Source organism: Pongo pygmaeus, chromosome 12, assembly GCF_028885625.2.
Source record: "Pongo pygmaeus isolate AG05252 chromosome 12, NHGRI_mPonPyg2-v2.0_pri, whole genome shotgun sequence".
Taxonomy (NCBI): domain Eukaryota; kingdom Metazoa; phylum Chordata; class Mammalia; order Primates; family Hominidae; genus Pongo; species Pongo pygmaeus.
The window spans coordinates 44,704,692-44,722,912 of NC_072385.2; the positions used below are offsets into that span (position 1 = coordinate 44,704,692).

General features: G+C 41.0%; 1 pseudogene and 1 gene segment (V, D, J or C); both read right to left on the reverse strand.

Moving 5' to 3' along the window:
• Window positions 1-3,853: 3,853 nt before the first annotated feature.
• Window positions 3,854-4,372, reverse strand: LOC129029985 (immunoglobulin kappa variable 1-6-like). The segment is given in 2 exon segments: window positions 3,854-4,176; window positions 4,301-4,372. Coding segments are annotated over 2 exon segments (372 nt in total).
• Window positions 4,373-5,235: 863 nt separating this feature from the next.
• Window positions 5,236-14,366, reverse strand: LOC129029986 (immunoglobulin kappa variable 2D-29-like; annotated as a pseudogene).
• Between the last annotated feature and the right edge of the window lie 3,855 nt (window positions 14,367-18,221).

An 18,221-nucleotide genomic window follows, 5' to 3' on the forward strand; every position in this document is an offset into this window, starting at 1 on the left:
TTGGAAACCAGAGGAGGTGAGATTTAAATTGATCCATCTTACACCCTGAGGAAGTTTCCAGAAAATTGTTGAGGAATTTTTTTGAAAATTGTTCAGGAATACTCCCTAGCAGAACCCTGGGAGTATCCCTGAATAGAGGAAGAAGAGCTGGTGGTCTAGAAAGGTGGAAACAGAAACAGAGAAGGGAGCTCCACAGAGAGAGCCCAGGCTATCCCCAGAAGGCCTCCCTCAGTGTTCTAGAGCACTGATGAGTGCATGCACGTGGAGAACCTACCCAAGGCTGCTGAAAGAACAGCTGAAGGATTAGAGAAAGACTCCTCAGTCCTCTCTTTTTGTGCCATGAGATGGTGCAGCTGGATGAGAACTTGGTGGCTCCTCTGAGCTTATTGGTCCTGTACTCTTGATGACAGAGATATTATTTTGGCATCCTTAGGCCCATCTGGAAAGCATTATATTTAGCAAGAAAAGAGGAGGCTGTGATCATGCACTTAGTGTGAACTGTTCATTGTTATCAGTTATAAATGTCAAGTCCACTAAGCAAAAATGGATTTACTATAGCATATTAAATTGCTCACAAATTGTTGGGAAGCCTTAACTCCAGGCAAAGCCTCTAGAAAAATTCCAAGAATGGCACTGCTGATGCAGGCTGTGGAGAAGTACATGCTGCCTGTGGCTCCATATTCAGGCTGCCTCCTGGGGAGAAAAGAGCTGTTCCCCTCACTGCTGCCCCTAGAAAGACAGCAGCCCTGCCAGCAGCTACCAGAAATCTGAATCCTTGTCCTGCGGCTCTCACTGTGTTGATAACATCCCTTATTTTAGCCTTTTTCAGATTCATCTCTTTTCATGGGTACCAGGGCTTGTTCTATCCCAATCTGCCTTTGTGGCTTTCCATCACCAATACACACTTTCCCACGCTTGAACTCCTTTTTCAACACATTGAGAGCAATGTGTTACCACCTAACATATTGCAAACATTTCCTTTACAAATAACAGTACAATCACCTCTACCTAAACAATGGTGAAATCCAAATACCTTCAGTCCAGCAGCCTCCATCTCTCATGGGTCACAAATTTAACCTAAAATCTAAATTACAAAGGTGACCAGAAAACAGCACTTTATAAAACTTTAAAGAAAATGATGAATGTAAAAAAGGAAATTATTTAACAAAATGTACACATGCCTCATGATGTTTTAGAATTTGTTTCATTTATATTCTCTAACCCTCTGGGTTCCTTCTGTAAGATAGGGCCTGGAAAGGCTAAGCTACATTTCCTTGGCACCCTGGTAATTTTGTACATGTGTATGTGTTGTATGTGTATGTGTGTATATACACATAAACATAGTCATATAACTTTGTTAAAACATGACTATCTGTATAGATAAGTTTATGCAAGCAATATCTAAATATGTATGCATATATATCACATATAAATGTATATATGTATATACATGTTTTATTTATAAAGTGTGAACTTATTTTCAGTAAACCTGTATCATATATATAAAGTCTCATTCTGATTCCTCTGTTAAGTACTGCTACATATGATATATTAGTCTGTTTTCACACTGCTATAAAGATACTACCTGAGACAATTTATAAACAAAAGACATTTAATTGACTCACAGTTCTGAATAGCTGGAGAGGCCTCAGGAAACTTAAAATCATGGCTGAGGGTGAAGGAGAAGCAAGACCTGTCTTACATGGTAGCAGGAGAGAGAGAGCATGCACAGGGGAAATGCCAGATACTTATCAAACAACCAGATCTTGTGAGAACTCTCTCACTATCATGAGAACAACATGGGGGGAACCACCCTTATGATCCAACCACCTCCTACCAGGTCCCTTTCTCAACATGTGGGAATTGCAATTTGAGATGAGATTTGGGTGGGGATATGGAGCCAAACCATATCATATGGGTAAACTCTACTAACCGTTCCTGCTAGATGTTTCCATAAATGAGCTAAGTTGTAGTCTATTTATTCAAATATTATTTCTTTTAGGTTTTCTATCTCCTTATGAATGGTTTTCTAAGTATTCATATTTATCTGATTTTCATAAAATGTATATATCTATATGTGTGGATATTCAATAATGTAATTAGGTTTTCAACAGTAATGGTTTGTAACAAATCACTCAAAATACAGTGGCTTATAATACTTGTATTTATTTTCATGTTTACAGATATTCATAATAATAATAATTCAGCTGATCTAGACAGGGCTTAGCTGGGTGGTTCTGCTGTAGGTTGCTGAGCTTATCTCTAATATATGGATTTTCTTTGTTCTGGGGTCAAGTCTGAAGGAGCAGTAATCATTCAGGACAATGACCAACATCCTGAGGTCAAGCTACAGAAGCAAATTTAAGTCCCAACATCTCCAACACAAATACAAAAAACATGGATTTATTCTTTAGACTTAGTAATTCTTCAAGTTTCTAAGTCCTTTTCTCGTTTTAATTTTCAAGGTATTTGATCATGTTGTTGACAAATAATTAATGAGGTTGATTTTCAACCCTTAGCATTAAAAAAGCAAATTGAAGTCAAATTAAATTAAATCAAATGGTGTTAAAAATAAAATTGGATGTGTTTTTATTAATAACATGTAACTTTAAACTAATTTTCTTAAATTGCCACATTGAATAAAAACAAATACTCCTTAGCTGAAGTAAACATTTCCTAAAACATAACCTCTTAAACCTCTATAGATCTGTTATCTTGTTAAAATGCAGATTCCCACTGAGTTGATCAAAGGTGGGTCTGCTATTTTGCGTTTATGACATGGTCTTAGTGATGCTGCTGGCTTCTGGAAAAATTTTGAGTAGCAAGGTTTATATATTAAGGACAAAGAATGTTACATTTCTGTGTGTATGACACACACACGCACACACACAAACAGACACACACATATATGTAGCCCACAAAGTTTATTTGAAATGATTGCTATATACATTTAATGCAATTGCTATTTTTCTAAGTTTTTATTTAATATATGACTTAATAAAATTTCCTTGCTATTATCTCAAATTTGTGATAGTATTTGGAAGCACTTCCAAGTGTATTCTGGGGCCATCACCTGACAAACCCTGGAGAGTTGTGGTGTAAAGACTACACTGAAATGTCAGCTGTTACTTCCCTATCATTACTATCATCCTTGAAGTACGTCTTCCAGAAACCCTTTTCCCTCTTCTGTTTTCAGTAGAGTTGACCAATGAAGAGCTCTCACCGAGATTGGAAGTCAGAAAAGGAGGATTCAATACTATCTATCAGCACCTGCAGCAAGATACATGGGCAGAGGTGAGGATTGGAGAATCACCTAGCAAAGTCCTCTAGGCAGCTGGGAACATCAGCACCCCCAATCCTGAGCTTCCCAGGCAGGTCTAAGGACCACATGATTGGCGATTAATCCTTCTGTGGTGGATAAACTCTGGATTCTTGGGGAAATCCAAAGAATCCTTCCATTCCAGTATTTGCATATTTAACTACCATGATCCCAAGCCTTTAAAAGCTGTAGTTTAGACTCTCATTCCCTGTATTTTGAAAAAAATTCTACTTGGAATTCCAAGAGTGGCTTCTCCTTTGTGCCATTAATTCCAACTCACACCATAACTCAGACTCGGGTGTAATCATGTCTGTTCTTAATAAAATCAGGAGAGGCATTGCCATGTCTGTGCCGCTAGGGATGAGAAGAAGGAAAGACAGTTAAGATATACAAAAGGTCTTATGGCCCTTCTACCAAAACTTTCCAGTGACCTTCCAAGTATGGCTGCAATTTGAGAAATGCTCTCTGCAGATGGAGGCACCAGGAGGAGCATCTGGGGCAGCCCAGCCTCACACATCTGCTTCCCTGGGGGGTTTAGGTTATGACTTGTAACACTGTGCGAGGGTAACTATACTCCTGTTGACAGTAATAAGTTGCAACCTCGTCAGGCTGAATGTTGCTTATGGTGAGAGTGAAATCTGTCCCAGATCCACTGCCACTGAACCGAGATGGGAACCCCGTCTGCAAATTGGATGCTTTATATATCAGGAGCTTAGGAGAATTCCCTGGTTTCTGCTGATACCAGGCTAACTCATTGCTAATGCCCTGACTTGCCCGGCAAGTGATGGTGACTCTGTCTCCTACAGATACAGACAGGGAGGATGGAGACTGGGTCATCTGGATGGCACATCTGGCACCTGAAATTAGAAACATAAAAACAAATATTCAAACTATTAATCACATTATAAGAATATTTCCCTGAGTGTCCATGCAGTATTGAGCCTGCTAGCTGAGTAAATTCCTAGTGTTCTCCTTTCTTACCTGGGAGCCAGAGCAGCAGGAGTCCCAGGAGCTGGGTGGGGGCCCTCATGTCTATGCTGTGTCCTGACTGGGACTGACGGCTGCGCAGGGTGTGACCAGCCTGTTAAGAAGTCTTCAGGGCAGGGGGCTGTGCTCTGGGAACATGCAAATCAGCAGAGTGTGGGGTAGACTGGGCACAGCTGTAGGACTGACTCATCTCAGTAACTCAGCACAGGGGCAGTGTCCCCAGGGTCCTAGGTCAGACCAGGGCAGGACAGATTAGTGTGGAGGAAATGTATTTCTCTCTAGAGGCCCTGTTGTTGCAAAAGAGATTTGGAGGACAATTGTCGAAATTTAAGGACTAGATACAGTAATGTATTTAATCATTGTACTGGGATTATGTAGGAGAGAATCCTTGTTTGTAGGGAATGCATAACAAAGTCTTAGAGGGTGGATATATCAGATCTTCACATTACTCTCAAACGGATTAGGTAGGCATAAAAATCTTTTGTGCATTATTAACATCTCTGTCAGTGTGAAATTATTTCCTTTTCTAAAATGAAAAAAAGATTTTATGAAAACATTTTAATATATTCAAAAGCAATTTGTAATTACCAAAGCTACTGTTATTACCAGTATAAAGTCAAGCAATTCACTGCCAATACACAAAAGTGATACCATGATTCCTTAATGCATGTGTCACTTATAGATCCACTATTATCCCAAGCTATAGGTCTCTTTAATACCCACAGACTAAATGAACTGCACCTTATTCATGGTTTGGGGACCCCCATGTACTACCCTCTTTTCTGCCATTGAGTATTATTTCCTCAGTTTTTCAGTGTGACAGACTGACAAGTAATGCCAGATCAGATTACTTAAAAAAAAAACAAAACTTGTTTCTTCCTACAATTATAGGAGCCTGGATTAGGATAAATTTGAAACTATGCATCAGTTCAGGCTCCAATGATCAATTTTCCCCAAAGTACAGGAATCAACATCATATCCCCTGGGTAATGCTCTGAGCTCCACTTCCAGCTGACATGTTCCTGGAGGCTCAGGTGCAGCTCCCCTGGAACCTGGCTTTCTGGAGAGAAGGTGAGGGGAAGACTCCCTGGGAAAGGCCAGGTTGGTGAACCCTTTGTCGTAAATGAGAATGGCTGCTGCTCAGTTCATGTCTGTGTCTTGCACCACCAATGTCACCTTCCCCTTTTACTCTTTAACAGTGAGTGGGGATATCTTTCTGGCCCAGATGCCAGCCTCCTTGTCTCAAATCCAAGAGAGAGGCCCCATCTCCTATCAAGCAAATGCCTATGTTCACAGAGAAATCACTTGAATCTAGAAAAAAACTGGAGGCAGATTTGCACCCATTATATCTCACATCTCCAGCTTGACCCAGGGCATCCAAGCTTGGTTCAGCAGCAAGGGAAGTGAGCCCAATTACACCAGCATCAGTGTCCTGGAGTCTAGGGGACTCCAGGGATATTATCGATGTCTGATTAAAGGTGGCCTAATTAATAGAGGAGTTATTAAGAAATATTTTTTAGGCAGATAAAGAAGGTAAAATAAGTTTTTGGTAAGGCTTTTTCTTTTAATAAAAGCAACCCCCAAACCATTTCTTTTTTAACGAAAAATGGCTTGAAGGGCCAGGCCGGCAAGCTTTGATATGCAAATGCCGGACATTAGAAACGGTCCATCTAGTACGGCGATTCCTGCCTACTTCTTGTCACCATGTGTGCCAGGTGTAATGGCTGCCTCCAAATAATACCATCTGTTCAGAAGATCATGGTGACACACATTTGCATATTAAAGAGCCAAAGTGCAAGGGCCAGGTTTTTCACAGGCTATGTAAATAACAAACCTGGTCAAACCAATCCCCTGGGCCCTGTGCAAACCAGACACTGTCTCCTCCAGCATCCCAATATAAGCAACCACTTTTCTGCCATACATGGGGTTTCTCTTTATTCAAATTCCCCCTCCCTCTGTCTCCGTATGGGGAAACTGTTTCTCCCTTCTTTCTTTCTTGCCTAATAAACTCTCGGCTCCTTAAAAGCCCTTGATGTGCATCTGTGTCATTTTATCTAAACTGGCGTGAAACAAAGGACCCTGGACCTCTCCAGTCATCAGAGCCATATCATTTTGGTGCATGGGCAGGGAATTCATTCATCGGAGTGGTGAGTATGGAACAAATCTCAGCCTCAAATCTGTCCTTTAATCTCAAGGCTGTTCTTCCAGCTATCCTATCAAAAAACTTTCTTTCCTTCTTTCTCTATCTGCAGTCTCTTACTCTCTCTGTGTGTGTCAAATATACAGGAATTTTTACAGCCAGGGAAGTAATCCTGTTAGGCAACAGGAAATGCTGTAGATCCGACATATAGCTCAGGAAAATGCCATTGCAATCTTCTAGGAACAGAGTTCTTCTCCCCTTTTTCCCACAATGAGGTTACTCGCTGCTAACGCCGGTGAACACATGGGATTTCTAAACTAAGAGCGCCACCTAGTGGAAATAGAAATTCTCTTTATGAGACACACTGCTGGTTCTCTGCAGTACATTACAGCTTCACAACTTTTCCATTTTGTGCCTTTCTACTGCTACTTCTGTGGACGGGAGAGCTCTGCTTTCAACATAGAAGTGAAATGTCTTCTGCAGCCAGATTTTAGTCCCGATATTGTACCATCAGTAGAAAAATGGCCATTCGTTTCCTACGGTCTTTTAAGTGGCCTATTCTGTCTCCATTAAGATAGTCCTTAATTAGTAAGGGAATTTTAAGTTCAGAAGTTACCCAGAACCATCTTTTTTGAGGGTAAGTGCTTCAGCAGGGGCTGTAATAGCAGGCAATGTAACACATTGCCTCCATTAAAGGAGCATTGCCCAAAGGCGACACTGTCTCTCCAGAGATCTGCTTTTCAGGGAGCCAGGCAAATCACACAGGTTTAGGAAGTCAAAGGGAAATCATATAAGGCGGATAAGCTGAGGTTGCATGGGTAAGCGTGGTTAGTCCCATTGCTTAGTTCGTCCAGTTCCATCATTTGGGGGACCATGTCTTGAACAGACACTTTTCAAAAGAAGATATTCATGCAGCCAACAGACACATGAAAAAATGCTCATCATCACTGGTCATCAGAGAAATGCAAATCAAAACCACAATGAGATACCATCTCACACCAGTTAGAATGGCGATCATTAAAAAGTCAGGAAACAACAGGTGCTGGAGAGGATGTGGAGAAATAGGAATGCTTTTACACTGTTGGTGGGAGCATAAACTAGTTCAACTATTGTGGAAGACACGGTGGTGATTCCTCAAGGATCTAGAACTAGAAATACCATTTGACCCAGCCATCTCATTACTCAGTATATACCCAAAGGATTATAAATCATGCTACTACAAAGACACATGCACACGTATGTTTATTGTGGCACTATTCACAATAGCAAAGACTTGGAACCAACCCAAATATCCATCAATGATAGACTGAATTAAGAAAATGTGGCACATATACACCATGGAAAACTATGGAGCCATAAAAAAGGATGAGTCCATGTCCTTTGCAGGGACATGGATGAAGCTGGAAACCATCATTCTGAGCAAACTATCACAAGGACAGAAAACCAAACACCACATGTTCTCACTCATAGGTGGGAACTGAACAATGAGAATACTTGGACACAGGGTGGGGAACATCACACACTGGGGCCTGTCATGGGGTGGGGGGAGTGGGGAGGGATAGCATTAGGAGAAATATCTAATGTAAATGATGAGTTAATGGGTGCAGCAAACCAACAAGGCACATGTATACATATGTAACAAACCTGCATGTTGTGCTCATGTACCCTAGAACTTAAAGTATAAAAAAAAAAAAAAAACTAAAAAAATTTTAAAAAAATAACTAAAAATCGGGGTCAGGAGAAAAGAGTGTTGGCTCTGGCCCATGGGTGTGACCTTCTGCCGGCCCCTCAAGGAGAAATATTTAGAACAAAGAACTGTGGTCTTCCATTCCCCCTATGTGAGGTCTATGTGCTGGCAGATTCATTTGGAGTTGTGGTTTCTAAAAATCAACTCAGAATCATATGTTAACATATTCTCTTTAGTTTCTACAGGGGACCAAAACATACTGAGATTCTAAGGTCTTTGACTATTTGTTTTAGGCCACTATTACCCTCTTGCTTATCAAGTTACTTATTTACTTCTCAAGGCTAGCTAGGTGCCTAGAATTTCCCTTGAAGAGACTCAAGATTTTTCTTCATTCCCATACATGAGGAGGACCCACAAGTTGCTAATAGGGGGTCCCTGCTTTGTCTCACTTGTATAAGTGGGTGCTCTCTCTCACTTCTGCTCTTCTGTCATGCCAGGACATGACCTCCTTCCCTCAGGAAGACTCAGTGTTCAAGATGCCATCTTGAAAGCAGAGAAGCTAGACCCTGATCTTCCTCAATCTTAGACTCTCCATCCTCCATAAATCTGAGAGGATAATTTTCTGTTCTTTATCAATTACCCAGTCTCAGGTATTCTGTTATAGCCATGCAAAATAGAAAAAGACAGACACCCTTCAATTAGTGGTGACAGAAGGAAGTGTATACATACCCCGCTTCCCTCCCCTACAGGTGAAATAGCCAAGAGGCATTTTCCTCATATTTCCACATGGGATGGAGCTTCAGTCATCCTGAGAGTTAGGTGGCTTTTTGAGGTGACTTTTACCATCCATTTTCTATTCCCTGCCTCACTTTCCTCCTTCCCTCCCAGCGTAAATATGCTGCCTGCACAGAAATCCCTCTCACTGGTGGACCCAACTTAAGACACTTAAGACAGTGGAAAAAATACCAGTTCTTGGGGAGGGGTATCTCTGCTCTGAATTCTTATCCCTTTTCTCTTTTCAATGCATAAAAAAATTCGGGAAACACTTAATTCCCTATTCCCAATCTATCCTAGATTTGATTTATACAGTAATCCCTTTCTTCTGACTCACAAAATAAAAGGAGCCTGTAGCAATATCTAGGTACCATGAAGTCCACATTAGAGGCAGCATAATAACTATCCTCCACTTTTGAGGCCCACAGGTCATACGGTCCCCAAGTCTCAAACGTTTTCATGATTTCTTGTCTAATAAAGTACCTTGTGAGTTTTCATTCTATTTTAGGAATGGACAATTTTAGGGATTATAAAAGTTGTTTTGGGGATAAATAAACCACTCCCCACCCCCAAAGACATTTGTGACCTAATGAAATGGCTCCATTGTCTGGGGATATACTGTGGTTCTTTGTCTTGGGCTGAGAAAGAATTCAAAAAATGGACACATGTGAGGAACGGGTTTAGAAGTGGAAAGTTTAATAGACAAAAAAGAAGAGAGAGAGAGAAAGCTTCCTCATGCTGAGAAAGCAGGTTGCCCAAGAGAGGGTTTCAGGGTTTGGGGTGGAATGCAATCAGTTTTGTACAGAGGCTTGAGGAGGCTGTGATTGACTTACTTAGGGCCCAGGGGATTGGTTTGACCAGGTGTTCCATTTAAATAGCCTGCAAAAAGACTGCCCCTACCACCCTAATCTTTTATTATGCAAATGCTGCTTCTATGTGGTGGTCGCCATGACACACACATGGTGACAAGGAAAAGGGAGCAGGAATCACCATATAGAATGTACCTGGCTTCCAGTTACCGCTGCTTGCATTTACATATGAAAGCTCCTAGTTTGCATAGGTATACTTGCAGCTTGACTTTTCAGGTTGCTTTCTGTCAGAAAAGAAATGATTTGGGGCTGCTTTTTATAAAAGGAAAATTCCTCCGAAAACTCTTCTACCCTTCCTAGCTGCCTAGAAGTAATTTCTCAATAACTTCTGTATTACTAATACCTGGAACCTATGAATGTTACCTTAGATGTCAAAAGGAACTTGGCTGCTGTAATTAAGTGAAGGATTTTGAGGTGAAGAGAGTATCCTGGATTATATGGGAGACAATATAATCACAAGAGCTCTTATAATACTGAGGGAGGAGGCTCACAGTCAGAGAGGAACTGGGACAATGGAGAGGAATGCTGGAGTGATGGAGGAAGGGGCCACAGAGCCAGAAATGGGGAGGCATCTTGAAGATAAAAAGTGTGGTATCAGTTTCTCTCCCCTGGAGCCTCCAGAAGGAATACAGACCTACTGACTCCTTGGTTTCAGCTTGATGAAATTTCTGACCTCAGAAATACAAGATAATAAAGTGGGGTTGTGTGCAGCCAGCAAGGTCATGGTAATTTGTTCCAGCAGCAACAGGAAACTAATATAACAGGAGGAGATTTTTTTTATCTCCTGAGTGCATAGTTGTCCTCTGTTCTCCCAAATATTTCCACCTTTTGCAATCATTTGGTGTAAATTTTGATGAGAGACAGAGAACTTATTATTGTCAGGGAAGGTAGCACCAGAATTCTTCTAAGACAGACATCTCTTGAGTCAAATCTCTTGATTGTCTCTTGTATAGTCTGAGTATCTGAGAGCCTAGGGGTCACTTCTCAGAGCACAGTACATGAGAGGAGGACTGTTGTTTTGTTTGTTTTCATATTAGGAGGGCAATTTAGATTTGCAGGACATAATCTGAGAGGAAAAGATTGAATCAGAGAGATTGGAAGGGAAAGAGGTTATGGGGAAGGCATCAGAGGAAAGGAAGATGTGTCCCTGCTCCCACATCTAAAATAAAGTCATTTACGGTTTGCAAAGCCTTTGAGAGAGTTGTGTTTTGGAGAAAAAAAAACTGCAGAAGGGGCTAATTTAAGATCAGGGTCAGCATGGCATGAGACATAGGCAATAGGGAGCTGTGAATTTCACAGTCTTTATGGTTTCCTCACACTTATAGGCCATGAACTCATCTATGGGACTAAAGTGGCCACATAAAAGGAACATACTAAGGTCAGACACACCTGGGTTCAAACCCCAGCCCCCGTACATGATGACCATATGACTTTGGGGTGCACCTCCCATGAGCTCTAACCCAGTTCTCCTTTTTCTTTTTTCTTTCTTTTTTTTTTTTTTGAGACCAAGTCTCACTGTTGTAGCCTGGGCTAGAGTGCAATGGTGCAATCTTGGCTCACTGCAACCTCCACTTCCTGGGTTCCAGCAATTCTCCTGCTTCAGCCTTCCAAGTAGCTGAGACTACAGGCGCCCGCCACCACGCCCGGCTAATTTTTGTATTTTTAGCAGAGACGGGGTTTCACCATATTGGCCACGCTAGTCTTGAACTCCTGACCTCAGGTGATGCACCCGCCTTGGCCTCCCAAAGTGCTGGGATTACAGGCACAAGCCACCACGCCCAGCCCCCAGTTTTCCTTTTATGCACCACTGAATATCACAGAATTAAAGCCTATGTAAGATATTGTTACAGGTAATTAGATAGGCATGAGTAGGGCAGGAAAGGGCTCCCACCCCGTCTTCTAGGAATGTAATTGCCAGGAATGTCAGGCAATGATCAGGTGAAGGTTCAACAATTGTCACATTGCCTTTCTAAAACTGATAATGTGGCAGCCTTAGCCAGAGAGAGACAAGCTCTTGACGATCCACAACTGTTAACATTAAGGTGTTAATTAAATGCTGGCCAAGGAGAAGCAAAAAGGGCTTCCAGTAAAATCTCAGGTTTTGGGTGAGTCAGCCTTGGCATTCAGATTAAGAGACAAAATGGTGGAGTATGACATTCCAGGGCACTTCACCAGAAAAGGGAAGGAAGCCGCAGATGGACATGTGTACAGCTTCCTAAACACCCTGTGCATGCTCAATTCCCAAGAGTAAGGAGGGCACTGTGCAAGCCGGCAGCCCACCCTACAGGAAGAATCACAGCAAAGGGGCATGAGGTGGCAGCCTAGGATCACAGTTAAACATTGCATTTGTTCTCCAAGTCACCCACTTGTACCTCTTCCAAGTGTTCTTTCCTTTCTTTCCAGTTCTAAAGACTTTTTAATGAACTTTAATAAACTTGCTGAGCTCCTTCCTGCTCTTGCTACTCACACTTCTCTTCTCTTCCTGCATTCTGTAGTAGTATTTAAGCTCCCTAATGCATGTATTAGTATTTCTAAGTAACGCATTAAGCGTCTCATGTTTCTTTATTTGAGGGATTCAGTCTTATTTATTTCTGTATACATCTTGCCATACATATTTTAAGCCCAACAGAAATGACATATTGAAATTTTAATTGCACTTGCCATAGAATCCATTATCTTGGAATAAACAGTCCTTTCAAATATACTTTAAACTCTCAGCCTGAAGCAAGATCTTGCTGAGTTGCTTCAATCATTATTTGTTGTGTATCACATCTTGTTATGACATGTAACTGACATGACTCACTATTAGTTAATATAAACATAGAGCATTGTTTTAAATGAAGTCTACTGAATGCACAAATTTTCTATGCATTTACAATGAATATACAGTTTTCAGATTCATTTATAGGTAATCACAATGTGATGTGAAAATCATGCTTTTTTAAAATATTCTTTGAAACATTTTCTTATGACAACATTGTACCAAATTTGCCATGTCTAAAATAGTGCTTTGGTTGAATACTTTTAAAATTTCAGAATTTGAGAGATTAAAATATCTTATATAATCCTGCCTTTCTCTTACAGTATATAATGTACACTTTACATTCCCCATCTCTCAGTTTCTGCTGTTGATTTTCAAAGCTCACCTTTGGAATTGCAAGTACTTCCCTTTCTTCTCTTTTCTCATAATTGAGAAAAATTGAAGGCTTTTTGCATTAGGATATTATATCTGCCTTGGATATCTGCCAAAGTCTATGAATACTCAAAAATCAAACATTTTTTACTAATCGTTCTTAGCCATATCCCCTGAAGATAGCGTATGTCTACACTGGAGAGGGTAGTTGAGTGAGAGTTGCAAAGGAAACGGCAAGTTGGGAAAGTGAGATAATACCAATTTCCCAGTATGGCCAAGTGTTATCTTACATAAAGTAAACCTCAAACAGGTAATTTCCAACATGTATTTCACTTTGTGTGGCCACTCATCTGTTACCATGGTCTTGTTGTTCTCTCTACTAAATGTACTTGACAAATGTATGCAAGACACAGAGGCTGAAAATGAGCTTTTCCTCACTCTCCCTTCATCATAGCCTGTTGCTCCCACAGCATGTGGCCACCTGATTTCTCCTACAGCTGATTCAGTTCCCAGCCTGTGTCAGCTGATGGGGCCTTAACATGTGGGAACTGAGTCGCAGCCGAGGCGCTCAGGAACCAGATCCCTCAGCAGCAAACTCTGCCCTTGAGATCTCCAACATCCTAATCAGAATTCTGCAGACTCAGAGAAACTGCTGAGCTGCTCTTAGACAAGTAGTGCATCTGGACAGCTGGGTCGCTCCAGCAGGGAGGTTTCTGTTTAGGGCTGTAGCACTGTGGGAGGAATTTGTAGATGTTGCATGCAGTAATAAACCCCAAAATCCTCAGCCTCCACCTGGCTGATTTTCAGTGTGAAATCAGTGCCTGATCCACTACCACTGAACCTGTCTGGGACTCCAGAGGCCCTGTTGGAAACCAAATAGATCAAGAGCCGTGGAGGCTGGCCTGGCTTCTGCAAGAAGCAATACAAATCGGTGTTTCCATCACTATGCAGGAGGCTGCGACTAGACTGCAGGAGATGGAGGCCGGCTCTCCAGGGGTGACGGACAGTGAGAGTGGAGTCTGGGTCATCACAATATCCCCACTGAATCCTGAAATAATGACAGAAAAGTGCAAGATTATGTACAACTTTCATGATTTCCCTTATGATATTGATTTAAATTTGTTTTCAAATTTTGATTTGAGTCATCAAAAATGGACTTTCTAAAATGAACCCATTATTTACTAGGCACAAGGGATCTCTATATGTTTTCAAGATATTATTCAGAGCACTGGTCATTTTTCTTTTTAGATGGTTCCTAATTATTCACAGGGCAAATAATAAGCTCCCTTCCCTGGAGTGTAGACCATATGCCTCTAACTCATGGTTGGTAAAAACATGGCAAGCTGCAGGACCCCCCAGAGCTCATCCTCCCACCCCATTCTCCTCCTTCATCTCCTTCTGTCCTTACCAGGGACCCAGAGCATCAGCAGCTCAAGGAGCTGAGCAGGGAGCCTCATTGTGAGAAGGTGAAATGAGGAGTCCTGATAGGCAAAGGCAAGATTAGAGCTGAGCTTTTATCTCAGACTCATAAGGGAAGGTCTTCCCTAGGGGACAAAATGCAAATAGCCTGGTGGGTCCAGTGGTGTGGAAAGAGCCAATATTGTGGAGGTATGTTTCTTTTATGAGCAATGAGATATAAAATGTCCCTTGGAGAAAAACAAACACAGATAAAGTCAAGTTTGCCTGTAGTCAAGGGAAGAAAAATCTGACTGTGAAAGTTGGGGTCTTGGGCAGGGACACAGTGTGTAGGGCATGACTCTAAGAAAGCACAAGGACCCTGACAATGTGGAAATGTGTGTCTAGGATGCATCTCTGGGAGGTGAATGCCATCCTGCTTAGCTCCTACTCAGCTGATCTAGAGAAGGAAACAGCCTCATCCCCATAAGCACTGCTGGACAGATAGTCTGCAAATAAAAAGCAGTCTTGAGCCAGTTCAGGAGTTATCTTGTGTCCGCTGTTTCCAGGATAGCTGTTCAAGAATGTTCGATGCAAGTGTTAGAATCTGCCCTCCCCTGGCACCTGGTGAATGAGCCCCATAAGAGCACTCTCTCCAAGGGCCTCACAGGGAGAATTATGTGAGTCTCTACATTTAGCTTGAGTAAGAGGAAAGGGGACACGAATTTTATGCCTCAGGCAGTGAATAAAAAATTCTTACTGACCAATTGTTCAATCTGGGATATATGCCATCATAATCATCTCACTTATACCAGATTAACCAGAGGGAGCTCCTAAGAGAAGAATATCCTAGGATAATGGTACAGAAAGAATAAATAACTTTGCGTTACGTTTTTCTGAGTGGTGTTTAGGGAAACTCTTCCCACACAGTCTCCCTGGTCATGTGGGATCAGGTCCGGTCAGGGCTTCCAGTTCTTGTTAACTCTGAGTGAGACCGGAGTCTCCCCCAGCCTGGATGTGGTGCAGCCACAGCCGTGAGTCCACATACAAAAAGGAAATTTTCTATGTACGAAGAGCTAGAGCTGCATCCACATTTTTCTTGTCTCAGAATAAACTGAGACAAGGTAAACTTATAGCTTAGATTTCCATAGGCTTTCATGTAAAGATGATCACATTGCAGGGCTGTGAGTCTACCTCACAGCTGATCATTAATATACAAAATCAACCAGAGTATTCTTGATTTGTCAGTGATGTGCTTAAGGTTGAATGAAGCAGCTCCTGAAGAATGTTGCCTACATCCAACCCCCTCACAAGTACAGTCACTGTTCTGAATGTAAAATGGAAATAATTAAAAGACAACCCTGTATTGCTATGTCATCTTCGGTAATTAAATACAAAGTCATATTTAATCGCCAAAGAATACAAACAAATAAATGCAATTCTAGGTAAGATTCCACAATAAAGCTTGGTCTGAATATCTTTTGGAAAATCTGCCAAAATGAGGTTCTTTAACAAAGTTGGAAAAGTTATGAGTAAACATGCTATTGACCTTTAAATGTTGAAAGCCATGGCGATATTGTAGGTTGATGATATATTGCAGTTAAGTGGTAGGGTTAGAATAAATGCTTCATATACCACTATTTAAATTTCTATTTGCTCTTTTGTTATATTTTGTAAATTTTGTGTATGATTTTTTTTCTTATGATGCTAACCAAAACAAATACGATTCTGAGTCTTGAAAATGTCTGACTCCTAATTAATTATGAGAGTAGGAAGAGCCAAAAATATGAAAAGCTGAAAAAAAAAACAAGTAAACACAAAACATAAACACCAAAACTGAAAGAGAACACCATGATATATCTTATTGCTAGTTATAATAATTATTCTGAAGGGATGTTAAATAAAGAATTTATTCTATTCATTATCTGATATGAAAACTTAAATTTCAGGAAAATGACTAACAGTAACAAATTTGTCGTATCTTTATTTTACTAAGTTAATTCTTGAAAATGTTATTTTTACAAGGCATTCATTAAAATGCTTAAATTTAAGGGAGTATTGCTATTTCCTGTGAAATTTAATGATAAATATTTTAAAAGTCTACCATTGTGATTGTTTTTTATCTTATAATCTACTGCCTTACCTATCCAGAATATATAAAATGTTGTAATATATTTTTTTTGCCCAGAAAAAAGTTTCAAATTTACCCTGTGCTATCTATAGACTTTAAAGAATAATATTCCTAATTCAGGACAGAAGTCTCTCTCTCCCATATGTTAACACAGTATGCCAAAGCTTATTCAATAGGAAAAAAGCTGTCCGCTTCATACTGGACACAGATTAGAAGGTGTAAGAACAGCCTCCATTTGGATCCATGTAGAGCAGGTCTCTGTGTGTCTCTAACCTGGGCCTTGGTCAACTGAGTAAGGACAGACTTATATAGGTGCGTTTTATTGTGGTTGCATCTCCTTTGCCTGGTGCTGTTAGTTTGGGGTCCAAAAAATTGGAAGCAAACATATGATTTTTATAACTTGGGGAGAGAGCCTTAAAAGTAGAATTTGTTTCTGTCCATTACACTGGAGAAAATATTTGTGGGGTGGAGACTGTCATCCTGTTTATATGGAGTTCAAGGGTTTTGGAGGCTGATCAATGGAAGAGATGACTACATGAGGGCAGTAGCAAAAATAACTTTTATTGGGTGAAGCTCTGACAGGCTTGCAGGGAAAAGTCCCTCACAGCAGGAGTCTGACCAGAGGCTAAGGTGTCAGGGTTGCTTCTCAGAGGGGAAGAGTAGGGAACTACTGGAGAAGGGGCTAAGTTTCTAGAGTATGTCACACAGCAGCATGTGGGGAGTCTCTGCATCAGAGAGCTCCAGAGGGCAGTAGTGGTTTGGGGTTTTCATAACCTGAGCTTATCTTACCTATTGCAGTTGTGGGTGAGGTTTTCTGGGATATGCAAAGTTAGCATTCTCAAAATGGTTAAAAATCTGCTTCTTTGGGCTATTTTTGGAACGACCGAAATTCAATACTTCTACATAGCTGAACCTGAGATTGGCACAGGCCATGGAGAAATAAGCCTTCAGTTTAGCAATAAACAACATAGGTGCCAGGACACAGGATATCATAATTTACTCATACAACACTGTGGCACATTCTGTAGACTTTGTTTTACAGACTTTGTTGGCCCAAAGAGTGCAAACTTCCACTGATTTGGATGAAATTGGAGACATATACAGGCTTGTTTCCCACCTTGACCTCAATGGAGAATTTTTCTGATTAAAGGTGAGAGTTTGTCTATGGCTGAGAATTGTGACCCAGGCACCCACAGAGGAAACTTCCCTCTATGAAGCTGCAGGCCCTTAGACTGGATTCCTGACTCCTAGCCACCTGGGATTGAAGCCGTCTGCACTATCTTACTGATTGTAAATAGTCACCTACTGGAGCACAGATTTATGGATAAATACCGGGCACACAGAGAGTCCAGGGAATGAATGTTCCATGGATGTGTATCTTCTGCTTCTGAGACTCCCTCTCTCTCAACACTGGCAGAAACTGGAATGTTTAAATGTTTGACCTTTCTGAATCTCCAGACCCAATTTGAGATTTGCTTAATCTGAATCTGTTTCCAATGTTTGAATTGTCTTTCTTTTTTCATGGAAAAAATGTGAAAAAAAAATCCTATAAAGTACACACTGAGCTGTAAGATTCAGTGGTGGACATATCTTCTATGCATGCTAATCTTTCTGCAGTTCTCACCTCACCCACTATCTAACTACACAAAGTGAAGCAATGATTCTGCTGCTTCCCTGAGCATTCTGTGCCTTATAAGTCCCCTCTCAATTCTTATCCTTGAAGACTGGGGCCTCTGTCCTCAAAAAGTAAGGCTCCGTAAAACCACAGCTTGCCTGGAAGCTTAAG